The sequence below is a fragment of the Physella acuta genome, unplaced genomic scaffold (assembly GCF_028476545.2).
Source record: "Physella acuta isolate Inbredline_101_S28 unplaced genomic scaffold, ASM2847654v3 ptg001452l, whole genome shotgun sequence".
Lineage (NCBI taxonomy): Eukaryota > Metazoa > Mollusca > Gastropoda > Physidae > Physella > Physella acuta.
This window is the reverse complement of record NW_026732967.1, coordinates 143,184-157,779: the sequence shown is the minus strand read 5'-3', so window position 1 is coordinate 157,779 and position 14,596 is coordinate 143,184. Positions and strand designations below refer to the sequence as shown.

Here is a 14,596-nt window from a genome sequence, read left to right as displayed (position 1 = left end):
TTGACTATAAACAATACTATTTTAAAATATAACCAGTTAAAAAATATTATAGAAAATTAAAAATAAAAGTAATAAAAAAGTAGTGGTCAATTTGTGACGTAAATAGCATTTTCATCATGGCAGCCATTAGGCCTAAATTAAACTAGATCTAGATCTTCTAGATCTAGATCTAGATCTAGATCTAGATCTAAATTTGTTTTGATAACAACTCACATTGAATGCTGAATCAGTGAATCACTCGTCACGATTCTCAAGCTGCCAGTCGTCCCACTAGTTTGTCATCAATATTAATTTAAAAGATAAAAAAATAGTTCTAGGCCTGTATTATTTTCCTCAGGTAAAGTAATGAATTGTGAGTGTTGTTAGTTGTTAGTGTTAGTAGTAGAGTAAGAGAGTGTTAGACTCAGGACTCAGAGTCAGACTAAGTCACACTCAACTGCGACTGTTACACTGTTGTTAACTTGTTAGACTTTAATTATTTTTTTTATTTACTTTAAAAAAAAATTCTGGGTAATCTATCGTTTTATTTTTATTTATGTACTATATGTAGATCTACGTGAAATCGGCCGAGGCTAGAAATCTAATCTAGTGATGTGAAAAAGGTGACTCAATAAACTTTAGGGTAATCTATCGTTTTGGGTACGTAAAATTGCCCGCGGCTATATTTATGTACGAAAACGTTACCTCATTGTCAAGGCTTTAATAGAAGTATATTGTCATGTGTTTGTGTCAAATATTATAGATAAATGAATAATAAACCTAAATCAATGGCTAAATACATCGATATAGGCCAGAAATTAACTTTAAACAGCAGTGTCTGAGAGCAAGATTTGCTATATAAACAGCAGCCATTTGTAAAATAGAGTGGCTTCCCCCTGAATCTGGCGCTAAAAGCTTATAAAAATAAAACTTAGACAAGATGGCTGCTATAGTAAATGAGCATGGTTGCATCTGTTGGAGACATCGCTAGTCTTCATTTATTACGGAAAAGTTTTAATTCAATTGTTTAAAAACAAGTACATAAATGAATCAAGGAAACATTTTTGAATTTTTTAATACATAAATCTTCCTCAAAATGTGAAATAATTATTAAAATTTAAGGAGTCACCTGTTTTTCACATTACAAATCGCGGGCGATTTTACGTACCCAAAACGATAGATTACCAACTTTAGTAGGTAATTTAATTAATAAATTATTTCACATTTTTAGGAGGATTTATGTTTTGAAAGCTACAAAAATGTTTCAAAGTACCACTCATGTAGATTCTAGATCTAGACTCTAGAGTTAACTAACAATACAATCAACAGCACGTTTAAAGGTGTAAATTATTTATTTTAGCTAGGCCTATTAAAATTGGATTAAGACTTAAGACGTATAAAATACGATTGTAACACGAGCAGTTGCAGGCGATCACATGAGATAGCGATGTCGGCATCGCCGCCATCTTGCTTTAAGAACGGCAACCGGGGAATTTCGCTATTGTAAAATTTCGTCGATTATCTTCCTTATCGAAATACATAGTGAGAAAATATAGGGATTTTAAAGTAATCGATTCAATTTCGTATTCGGGCCAACTTTTCACCAATTTAATGAAATAATGTGTGATTTTAAACTGCTAACTGCATTACTTTTCTCTCTTCCTTCTCCAAGTTATAATATTGCGAAACGTGGTCTAATTTTGTGCGTGTTTCAACGACAACTTTTGATAGAAAGGTGAGTTTATCAAGCTATCTCTTGTATTCTCAAAAATTACATTATGTATATTATAAGTTAATAATGATTTCATCTAATTTGAGGTACGTTTTCTAGTGGTATTTTGACCGAAAAAAGGGTGTTGATTCACCACAATAACGCCATTTTATAATAAAAAAATATGGCGAGACCGGAAAGCCTATAGGGGCGTGGGGGCCGGCGTCGCCTTTATAAATCTTACTTGTTCCTTAATCGTAGAGTTTATTGCAAATGAATGATTGCCTTTTAAAAATAAAAGATGTATAAATATGTTAAAGGCTGTTGAAGAAAGCCAGTGGGTTTTTTTTTTTGCACATCAAGCAAATAACCAATAATAAATTACCACTCAAGAAAAGAAATTATTTTAAGCATATATTTCCTTATCAATCCCTTACTTTATTATGCTACACACTTGCCTCTATTAAAACAATAAATTCTACTTTTACAGTAGTATTAATGTTGATTTCTTTTCCTCTAGATATATGATCAAGAGTATGGATGAGGAAATGAATACTTCAGCAGGTGGTAAATCTACAGGCTCTGGGAGCCCTGATAAGCATTCTGCCAAAGATTTACCAATTCTGATTAATCAGTATTCTGACTTTCGGACAGCAGCTGGCATAAAGCAAGGCCATATAATTCATGTATGGTATGAAAATAAAAAACAAATTAAAAAGGCAGTGCAAGTTTTGGAAGAAATAATACCAGCGTCAAGTAACAGTCATCAACTTTATAATAAAATCAACAGATTATGTGTTAAATTTAGATCTCTTAAGCCACAAGCACAATGGGATAAAATTATAAATTTTATGGAAATGCCATTTCAAGAGCCTGTACCTAAAGAAAAGGGGATTGTCTCTAAGTTAGCACCTGAATTAATAACAACACTAATCCCCCCAAAACAAGCCTCACCTTTAAAACTTAAACAAGACTGTGTAAGTTGTGCATACAAAAGAAAGTCTACAGTACAGTTATTGAAATCAAATAAAAAATTGAAAACTAGTTTAAAATTCTATCAAAATGAACTTCAATCAAATAAAGTTTTTCAAATTAAAGATCTCAATAAAAAAATTAAACGACTCACTGACAGACTCCTCAAACAAGAGAAAAAGAATAGACAGTTGGAAGCAGAGAAAGTAGAGATTAAAAAAAACTTAACTGCAATACGTTTGCAGATTCCATCCAATACAAAATGAAACTGAATCAAGTTGCCAGTTTAAAGAAAAAATTATCAAGAAGAGAAAGAAAAATTGAAGCACTAGAAAATGTGGTCAAGATCAAAAACAAAACCATCAAAAATTTAAAATCAATGGTCAATGATTTAGAATTAATGTATGATAATGCCATCAACATGCAAGAACCCCAAGAAGAGGGACAAACTATTGTTACCAAAGAAGGAAAGCATTATGGTACTTCTATGAGAATTTGTATGTACCAATCTTTGTTGAAAAATGTTTCTGTGTTAGCTGCTGGACAGCTATTACAGTTTTTCCTGGAGCAGGAAGCTGGAATGAAACTTGACTGCGTGCCTCGCAAATCTACAGTGGCTCATATGGCTTATGAAATAGGCATTTAGCTGATCTGCAGGTTGGCGAGGCACTTGCATCCCTTGATGGTGCCACACTGTCATGGGATGCAACCACCATTGATGGTAGTCATGTAAATGAAATCCATATTTCTGCTGCAGGTAAAACTCTTGCTGTTGATGTAAAACCTTTACCTGGTGGTAAAGCTGTAGATTACATAGAACATATTAGTGTTAAGTTAAAAGATATTGTAAACATATATTGTAAATACATAAATCATCCAAATTTAGAGCAGCTGTACAAAACTCTTATATCCACCATTGAATCCACTGTGACAGATAGGGCAGCTGTGAATCATAGTGTTGTAAACCAGCTGAATACTTTGTTACAGACACACCTGCTGGAATTGAATTGCAATGTTCATCCGCTAGATAGTTTTGCTGCTGGTGCCAGAAGAGCATTGGAAAATGATACTGAGATAGGCAACAAGACATTGCATTGTATTTTGAGTATTTCCAAGCTCAGATACAAGCAATCCAGTGGAGACCCTAGCGGGTTCAAGACCTATTTTAGAGAAAAAAATATTCCAGTGGGAGTTTTCCTTTGGTACGTCGGTAACCGGTTGCACATTTTATTCCATTCAGCTGGAATTAAAATTTTATATCTGAAAGAGCTGAAGAAATTTGTTGAATTAGGAGGCACCAACCTTAAAAAAAGCATTAAGGAAGAGCTGGATGACCCTAGGGTTGTTGCTCAATTAATTGCACTTGCGTTAATCGGGAAAACAGTCACAGGGCCATGGATGACTAAATTCTATGCAAATTCAATGAATTTAGACATGGTCCCTGTGATACAAAGCTCTAAAAATGTTTTGGACAGGTTTGCTGCTGAGCCAGAAGAGTTATGTCCCACTGTGAATGTTTTTAATGAACCCATTGATGCAGCTTCAGACATGGTGCTGACAGCAATCATCAACAATATTGAATCCCACAGGGATAAAGTAAAGCAAACTTTGAAGCAAATATTACATGAAATTGTTAAGGTCTTTGACCGCCAGTTTGTTCGATATACCAGTGGCGACCTTTCTAGCCCTACAGTTGAGCAGTTGACACAAGCTTCAACTGCTCCTTCACACAACATGGCAGCTGAGAGAATATTAGGAATGACTGACTATTTATGGCGTCAGCTGGTTTTGTAGATGGAAAGGTGAGAGGATGGACAAATGATACTGTAGGATGGCTTCTGCAACAGGACAAAATGACCCAACATAGATTAGTTTATTTTGCAATGAAAGAGGGGTACAGAGCAAGGGAACTTGCAGCACAAAGGAAGAAGATGATGGAAGCAGTGATGATGCGTCGAATGCTAGAAGCTGGACAGAAACATGAACAATCCAACCGTAAGGCTCTAGAAAAAGGGGTTGCTATGGCTTTGAGTGCTAAAGATCTGAATGCTAGTGTGTTTTCATCTGCGTCTCCTGAAGTTATGGGCCTCATTTCAATGTATATTACTTCAGAAAATCCTATGTCTGAACTGACTGAAACCTATACAGGACATCTACTTAAGCATTTATGGACAGAGGAAGGAGTTGATAAAATGTATTCTGGCAGAGTGGTAAATTTTAAGCAACAGAAGACTAAGACAATGAAATGTACAATTACTTACTGGGGACCTGATGAATTGGAAACTGACAGTGTTGACTATGACATGACAATGACATCTCTAGTCACTGATTTACTGACAGGTGACCTTGTGTTTAGTAGCTAGGATGACAGTAGTAGTCCATGTTGTACAAAGCTTAACTTGGTATAAGTCTCACTTGTTATTGTACTGATGTAAGCTATGTCTACCTTAAAAGTTTATTGTTTTGATGAATATATTAACTTTGCTTTTTGTTTAATTGTGTAAATTTAATTATTTATTGAGAATCATTTAATATAAAACATTTATCCTAATAAGATAATAGTCAGAGATGAGTTGTTTTTTTTTTACTTGCAATGTTATTAATTTGGTGTAGGCTTCCTGAAATGTTAAGTTATTCTACTTGTTGTGTTGCTAATAATAATAGTTTTTAAAGACAACATTCAGTAAATAAAACTCCTGGCTTGCCAATGTGCCTAAGATAAATTGTTCGGTTTAATTTATTAAAAAAAAATTAGTGCCTACTACCTTTTTATTCAATTTGTTCTGCTACTGGCAAGTCTATTAATAATTAAATTAATAAATGCAATTCAAACATGCTGAAGTAAGATCATGCAGAGTTTTAACATTGTACCTTTAAAAACAACTGAGCAGTGCAACTTAGAAATTAGGGCCCATAATAGTCAAAATGTATCCCTTAAACGAATGCTAATTATTCTGCTCCCAGTGAATGACTTAATGATTTCAATTAATATATGTAATTCAAACATGCTGAAGTAAGATCCTGCAAAGTTTAAACATTGTAGTTTTAAAAACAACTGAGCAGTGCAACTTAGAAATTAGGGCCCATAATAGCCGTAATGTATCCCTTAAAGGAATGCTAATTATTCTGCTCCCAGTGAATGACTTAATGATTTCAATTAATATATGTAATTCAAACATGAAGTAAGATCCTGCAAAGTTTAAACATTGTAGTTTTAAAAATAACTGAGCAGTGCTATTTCAAAGTTAGGGGACAGTGATTTTCATGACTTACATACAAAGAAATATAGTGGACATTCACCCATTACGTAAAAAATTCATAAAAAAAAAACTACTGAAGCTAGAAAGAAAAATTTTTCAGTGTTATTCTAGTTACATCAAGCACAATATTTTTGCAATGCTCATACATTTAATTAGCCAATTTTAATTTTTTTAATGGAATGCCTACATGAGAGGGGGGGGGGAGATATCACAACTAGTGAAGCCACTAAAACATGAATATCTCAAATTTTATGCGTAGGAATAAAAAATGACTTATACATACATATTAGGGTAGAATTTTTCGCTGTGTGATCGTGTGTGGAAATCTACTCTAGATTTCTACCTGTTTTTAAATATTTGTATTAAAACTTTTCAGTAGGCCTAGGAAGTAGCCTAAATAGTAGGCCTAAATATAGATTTTCGGTAATCTATCACTTTAGGTACGTAAAATCTGCTGCGGCTAGTAATGTACGAAAAAGTTACCTCATTCTCATATTGTGAAATATGTCAAATATTATAGATAACTGACTTATAAACCAAAATCAATGGCTAAATATATCAATATAGGCCAGAAATTAACTTTAAATAGCAGTGTTTGCAAGCAAGATTTGCTATATAAACAACAGCCATTTGTAAAATAGAGTGGCTTCCCCTGAATCTCGCACTATAATTTACAAAAAAAAACTTAAACGAGATCTGCTATAGTAAATGAGCATGGTTGCATCTGTTGGAAACATAGCTAGTCTTCATTTATTACTGAAAAGTTTTAATTCAACTGTTTAAAAACAGGTAATTAAATGAAACAAGGACACATTTTTGTATTTTTTCAAAACATAAATCCTCATCAAAATGTGAAATAATTATAAAAATTTAAGGAGTCACCTGTTTTTCACATTTCTAGTCGCCGGCGATTTTTACGTACCTAAAACGATAGATTACCAGATTTTCTTACTAAATCTAAAATTTAGGCCTACTCAATTTTCAATTAAATAAAAACCACTGAATGATAGACACACATATTTAATCCATTAGGCACTAATTTTGAAGTTTTTGGTTCGTTTTAAACTAAATTACTTAATTTAATATTTATTGGCACTCACTGCCATGCACGACACTTCTCCATGACAACACTTGCAGGGGTGCCATAATAATAAATAAATGGACTCTACTTCCAAAATAAATAGGCAGTAATATGCACATTATAGTTCTCAGGTGGTTTACTCCAGATTTCTGACTATGTAATTCTTTCATTTAATTTATTTATATTAAAACATTGCTTTCGATACATTTTCATATTTGCGCAGCACACAGTTTTTTGGGGTTAGGGGAGGAAGCCAACAAAAATATACTTTCTCTTTTATTTTTATTCAGTTCAACAAGTTCTAGATCTATATATATTTATAGCTAAACTGCAAAAATATGAACAAAATACAAGTAAAATAACTCAGCTCATTTATTGATGTATGGCCAATGCAAAAAAATTCACTAAAAGTAAAAAAAATATTTGAGCTAGAAACATTTTGTTGTTTTGTTTTTATTAAAGTGTTGCTCATGTTTATTTTCAGGTGAGTTTTCACCTTCTCACAAACCATGGGAGACCCCAACAATCCCAAGCCACTTTTAAAACCAGGCAAAGACAAAGGTGTTTTTGATGTGGCAATAACCAAGTTGCTCAAAGATTTTACCAGGTAATGTTCACTGCTCATTTCTGTGTATAATTTTTTACTTTCTCGTATATACGTAGTATAGAGAAAGTATTGTAATCGTGCAAAAAAAAAAAATCGAGATTTTTACAAATCTCGACGTTTTACACCTCACTGATACGGAAAAACATAATTTTGCAATCTTGTCCGTGTGTGTGTGTCTGTGTGTAAACACGATAACTTGAGTACCGTTACAGCTAGGCTGGTGAAATTTCATATATAAGTATTTTATCAAAATCGTAGATCCGTATCAACTTTTGAGCGAATTCCGATAACCGGAAGTGGTACTTTTTCTACTTTGAAATTTTCAAAAGCCTATAACTTGAGTACTATTTCAGATAGATAAATGAAATTTGATATGTAAGTAAAAGATCTAATTCTCTACCTTCTGTCAAATTTTGTGTAATTTCCGTTGACCGGAAGTACTTATTTACGCTATTTCCGATTTCTCAAAAAACGCATGTAAATTTATAAAGTACTAATAATATTGCGCACTATTATGCGCTTTTTTATTTAGCGTTCACTTGGTGTGCATTTCTTTTTTCTACGAGATTATATTCTATTTTAAGAAATGTTAGTATTTAAAATGGATTAAAAATCATGTCTAGAAGTCTATATCCCTAGTTGCCATCCCCTGTAGTGTTATATTAGAATATTTGAGAAAGTTTAGGGGAGATCACTCCCGGTTTATTTACTAAACAACACAGTTATGCTCCTAATTGCCTGATTAACTCTCTTCAACCTGTTTTAAAACTACACTTGCAACTCTTAAAGCACTTACAATGGTGAAGTTTTTGTTCAATTCCAATTGTTTCTCCACAGTGCTGAACTCTTAACTCAGGAAGCAGAGCCTTCATCTTCTGATGACAATAAAAACTCTAAATTTGATCATGTCATTTCTTCAATGAAATGCTTACATCTGCGCAAACCAAAGCTGGCCAGGTATCAAAGGCAGTGTGTTGTGAGAAAGAAAGGCTTATCAAACACCTTAAACTTAGCTGTTGCAGCTAACAGCGTCCAAAGGCCCATTGTTTGGCCCGCTAGACTTAGCTCGCAGGATAGGAAATCAAGCTCTGCTGTACTCTACCCACCTCGCCTAGACATTGCAGGTACCAAGTCTGCCTTAACTTGTACTCATCAGACCAAACTAGCTGAGAAAAGTTTGACCAACAAAGAACCAAAGTCAGAGCAGAAAATATTTGGCAGCTGTCAATCATCACTCTTGTCCTTCACCAGCCTGTCTGAATCCAGGGCTGAGAAGTGCCAGGAGAAGGGAGATAACTCTCCTGCTGGTGCTAGCTCCAAGTTGCTGACCAAGCGCCACACAACAGGACCACTCCCACCAGCTAAACATGCCAGAACAAGCTGTAATAGAACTGACACCTCTCCACAGAGGTTCTCAGGGTATAGGAGCTCCTCCTCCAGTAGCACAGCCACCTCTTCACAGAACTTCTCAGGGTATAGGAGCTCCTCACCTGGTACCACTGCCACCTCTTCACAGAACTTCTCAGGGTACAGAAGCTCCTCACCTGGTACCACTGCTGCACCAGATGGCCTGGAAAGTTTGTCAGCCCTGTCTGCCCAATTGACTGCCATACAAAGCAGCCAGCCTGATGGTGCCTTTAGCCGCTCATGTTCTCAGGAGATGAGAATGGAAGAAACTAACGTCAACAAACTGGCCAGCTATTTAGAAGATTTCTTGCATATTCCTCGTAAAATGTCATCAATGGCAGAGATGATGTATGCCTGAGTTGTGCAGCTAGATGTTGGGGGGAAAAAAAACAAGCAAATAATGATTACTTAAAACTTTTACTATTTATTTTTTGATTGATTTAAAAATAGTCCAATTGTACGGACTTGACATGTTAGAAAATCTTGTCCAAAAATTGTTCATGATAGTTTTTTTTTTACTCTTGTTATATAAAACATGAATATTGGCCAGTAATTTCTTTATAATTTATAATCATGTTTATTATTAGGGTTGCAGATACTTAGAGTCCAGAGAAATTTTTAGGTGTCAGCCTCAATACATATATGTAAATCTTGTAATTTTGTGCTAGGGGAAAATGTATTTTCAATGTCTGGTGTAGTGAAAATATTGGTAAGTATGAAATGACAGAATAATCTGAATTTGGCCAACTTTGGCATGGACTTCATCTAAACAAAATGTATAACACTTGCAGTAAGAGGGGGGGGGGAGGCACTAGTTGTCTACAGATTTTTTTTACCTACTCTGCAGCCCCTTTATTTTGTTGACTTCAGCATTTACTAAATAACAGTGTCTTTGTTACTTTTGCTCATTAAAGATTTTTGGGTTAGCAACTCTCAACAAATTTGTTTTGTATGGTACAAGAAGTACACACATTCATCCTGCTATGGTGTACAAGTCACGGTCACACCTGCATGTCAGTATCCCTGAACTGTGTACAAGTCACGGTCACACCTGCATGTCAGTATCCCTGAACTGTGTACAGTCACACATGTATGTCAGTATCCCTGAACTGTGTACAAGTCACGGTCACACATGTATGTCAGTATCCCTGAACGTTGTACAAGTCATGGTCATACATGTATGTCAGTATCCCTGAACAGTGTACAAGTCACGGTCACACATATATGTCAGTATTCCTGAACTGTGTACATGTCACGGTCACACATGTATGTCAGTATCCCTGAACTGTGTACAAGTCACTGTCACACATGTATGTCAGTATCCCTGATCTGTGTACATGTCACGGTCACATGTAAGTATCCCTGAACTGTGTACAAGTCATAGTCACACATGTATGTCAGTATCCCTGAACTGTGTACAAGTCACGGTCACACATGTATGTCAGTATCCCTGAAAAGTGTACAAGTCACGGTCACACATGTATGTCAGTATCCCTGAACTGTGTACAAGAAACTTTCATTTATCCCTGACCATAAGAACACATTCATATATCCCAGTTTGGCGTACACGTTTACTCTTGTATACCTGTATGATGTACACGTCAAGTACACATTCGCTTATCCCTGTGTGGTATACAAGTCAAGTTTACTCTTGTATACCTGTATGATGTACACATCAAGTACACATTCGCTTATCCCTGTGTGGTATACAAGTCAAGTTTACTCTTGTATACCTGTATGATGTACACGTCAAGTACACATTCGTTTATCCATGTGTGGTGTACAAGTCAAGTTTACTCTTGTATACCTGTATGATGTACTTATACACATTTAATTCTGCCTGTGTGGTGCACAAGAAACAATGCATGTAACTCTGTTAGTAAAAAAAAATAAAATCCTTATTGAGTGAATCATTTACCAGACATGTTTACAATACTAGTGTTAGCCTAAAATTTCTCCAAACGGAGAATGGAGAAGATAGGATTATTAGGATGTCATTGGTTATTTTATTGATAAACTACTACCCTTGCTACTGGTTATTTGTACATCTTGAAGGCTTGCTCTAGCAAAAGGTTACTCTGCCTCTTTGACTGGAAGTTGACAGTTAATGATTTGTTGTCCAATATTAAAATATGCAAATCTTGTCTTGATTAAAAACATCTGAATATTGGTTCTTGTCTATTTTCTTTCACAAAGTATCCAGGCGTGAAGGGAAGTAACTGTTGTTTTTTTTAAAAAAGATAATTCAGAAGGGAGGTAACTTTGTTAAAACAATACCATACCATTACGATTTAAGTCTCTTTCTTCCTCTCCAATCTCCATCAATTTCTAAATTCTATAGCCCGATTGGACTGGAAGTGCCATGTTATTTGAGAATATATAAGAAAGTTTAGGGGAAATACTACCGACTTTATTAATTCACTTACGGATGGAATTCGGAGATAGGGAATACCAGTGTAACGAAATATGCAAATAGTGAGCATCATATAGGCTGTAGCTTCCAGAAGGACCTTTCAGTAAAGTTGACTAGTTTTGTACTGGCTGACAGTGTTTCTTCCAGACTTTTTTTCTCGGGGGGGGGGGGGGGCTGTTAAAAGTACATATTTTCTATATAAATTCCATTTCGGGGGGGGGGGGGGGGGGGCTCTTCCCCACCGAAGAGATGCCTGACTGGAAGAAACTGCTGTGGGATGCCCTCATTTGTGTGCACTGGCTCTCTGATGCTGGGCCGCGGCATGTTCCAGTTACAACGGAAAGATGGAGAGTATGCTTTCATTATGTTCTTTAGCATTCTAAACATTTTGCTAGCTTATGTAATAAGGCCTATGTTATTTGCCAAAGTTACTTAGATTACATATGCACTAACAGTTTTTTAAATTAATTTAAATATGAGAAAAGAATGCGAAAAAATGTAAAGAAAAATAACATTTGCAAAAAACTCGGCTGGTGCAAATGATAGGACAGTTTATCGCTTTAGTACAACATAAAATATGGGAATTAAAATACCGCGTATGTGATTCAATGGTACAGTATATACTTAAATATGTGGAGAAAATTACGTTAACATAATAAAACAATAAAAACCCTACCAACTGACACCTTAACGTAAATTATCACGCTGAAACCAAGGAAAAACTACTGCAGTAGCTTTAGCAATAAAGCTGATGATTTTTAAAGGCCAAGGAAATATTAAAATTAAAATGTTTGAGGTGTATAATATATATATATATATATATATATATATATATATATATATATATATATATATATATATATATATATATATATATATATATATATATATATATATATATGCTACTTGACAACGCCACTGGTTTCAATTTCCTCTGATTGTTTGGCTCCAGTAAAGGACAGGCCCAAGAAAAAAAAAAGGCCGGCTTCCACTATAATGTTTGAAGGTGGGTATTGGTCCACACCAGTAGCGTACGCAGGGGGGGGGGGGGAGCAGGGGGAGCGGCCGCTCCCCCTCTGGCCATTTTCAGCAAAGTGGCGCCTTTTTGGAAACTTTTTAAACTCAAAGTTTTAAACACTGATATTTGTTAAAAAATATTTTTGGTCGGCACATCTATGTAAATCACAAGATTTCTTTTCATGCAGCAATTAAGCATTAATGTGCTAGGCTAGTAGTGTCTACGTTTACAACACGTATTAACAGCTGCATCAGTTTGCCATTCTAAAAATAACCATTACGATCCATTGCAATGTTTAAAAAACCTCTACGGTAGTACCACTTGGCAAGAGGGGTGTTAAATTTAAGGCAACTGTATAATGTATTTGCTTACGAATAATTGAATTAGAAAATGTTATACATAAAACTTCACACATAATTACTTTATATATAGAGTTTGAATCGTGTGATTAATTTAAAAAAAAATTACAATACAGAAACAAATACAACTGATGTGGCATCTATATACTACTAAAAGTCAACTTTGTTTACATGTTTGAATATTTATTTGTTTGCCTGATCGAAAATTGTGATATGTTCGACTCTATCTGGAAAGCTGTAAAATGGTATGCAGGTAGAGAATAATTTTTTAATGCAGACAGACTGTTGATCACAAATTTATTTAAAGACGTTAATTAATTTATTGATTTATTCCTAGGCAGAATAACCCATTTTTTTTTAAAATGTTAAAACCTTGACTAAACTTTGTGGGAATAGTGACGTCACAGGTTTTTGTTTACTCTTTAGTACAATAAAATGGCGGCGTCTATTGAAGAAAATTGTGTTCCCATTCAAAAGTTTAACGCGTTCTAAATCTAATTTTCTGTCGGTCATAACTTTAACAATACGTCCGTTTGCTGTATTTATTACGTCCCAACACTTATATCAATTTTCAACTGTCTTTTTCATTTAGTTTTACGATAAATTTCTCTAGATCTAAAGATCAGCTATCGAAGGAAATTTATGAATCTAGCCTAGATCTAGATCTAGCCTAGATGTAGGTCACTAGATTCAATGTAAATTCTACATCTAGAATCTATTTCAGGCCTTAATTATTTTATATAAATCTTTGTTTGGCTTATTTAAGATAAAATTTAATTTGAAAGTTAGTACTACTAGACTTATTTTTAGATCTAGATCTAGAATCTATACGCGTAAATCAAGTTGCATAAGGAGACACATAGTATAGTATAAAAATTCACTTGTGACGTCACGAGTAAATAGCTAAAATGGTAGCATAGTCAGCTCTCATGCAGGAGGCACGGGTTCTAGACCAATATGTCAATGAAATTTTTTTTTTCAATTTTTTTTTTTAGATGTGAATGATAACGTTGCCTATCTGAACTTGGCAAGATACAGGGCAGGTGAAGTAGAGTTCATCTGTTTCTTTGTCCTAAGCATATGAAAGGATAGTGTGGTCAGATACATGCTCGGCTGGAATTGTTTTTTAAACGATAAAAACATGTTGTCTGAGACTTGGCAGGACACTGGGCAGGTGAAGTAGAGTTGAGTAGGTCACCTGTGACGTCAGTTTATGAAGGGATAGTCCGAAATCGGTGTTTTCGGTGTTTTTAAAAGATAAAAAACATATATTTGAATGTGGGGTCTGTTTTTTGTGACGATAAGTGACACTGCAGTAGCGTACCGAGGAGGGGGGGGGGGACGGTAGGGGAGGGGAGGCGGGGGGTGGGGAGGGGAGGCGGGGGGTGGGGAGGGGAGGCGGGGGGGGAAGGGGGGGTGGGGAGGTGGAGGGGGGAAGGGGGGGGGGGACATATGTTGGGGCGCCAAAATGGTTTGGAAAAATAAATTGATAGGTTGAGGGGGGTTCAAATCGAAAGTTTGAGTGGGGGGGGGGGGGTGCACATCAAAAGTTTGAGGGGGGGAGGGGTTCAAATCGAAAACTTTGTCCCCGGGCGCCGGGAAGGGTCGCTATGCCTCTGAGTGACAGACGTGATGTTTTTTGATGGATGACCCCCGAAACCCACAGTTATCCAACGGATGACGGGTATTCTAGTCTCTATTTAAATTTACTTATGAGCAAACTGCGTAGTGGTGGGGAAATTTTGACAAGTAGTAGTATTCTTACAGTTTGGGCGATAGTGATTACGAT

At 35.4% G+C, this 14,596-nt stretch overlaps 1 protein-coding gene across 2 annotated transcripts; it reads left to right on the top strand.

Moving 5' to 3' along the window:
* The first annotated feature begins 106 nt into the window (after positions 1-106).
* Positions 107-11,186, top strand: LOC131927988 (oxidative stress-responsive serine-rich protein 1). 2 transcript variants are annotated; one of them, XM_059283871.1, is made up of 4 exons: positions 107-337; positions 551-602; positions 7,488-7,610; positions 8,448-11,186. In XM_059283871.1, the coding sequence occupies exons 3-4, from the start codon at positions 7,513-7,515 to the stop codon at positions 9,373-9,375; spliced, it is 1,026 nt and encodes a 341-aa protein (XP_059139854.1). In that variant the 5' UTR covers positions 107-337; positions 551-602; positions 7,488-7,512; the 3' UTR covers positions 9,376-11,186. The 2 variants fall into 2 exon arrangements, with proteins under 2 accessions (XP_059139854.1, XP_059139853.1); XM_059283870.1 differs by lacking the exon at positions 551-602.
* Positions 11,187-14,596: the final 3,410 nt, after the last annotated feature.

Coding starts and splice junctions, on each gene's coding strand:
- LOC131927988 (XM_059283870.1), top strand. CDS start 7,513: ATGGGAGACCCCAACAATCCCAAGCCACTTTTAAAACCAGGCAAAGAC. Junction 7,611..8,447: donor TTGCTCAAAGATTTTACCAG/GTAATGTTCACT, acceptor GTTTCTCCACAG/TGCTGAACTCTTAACTCAGG.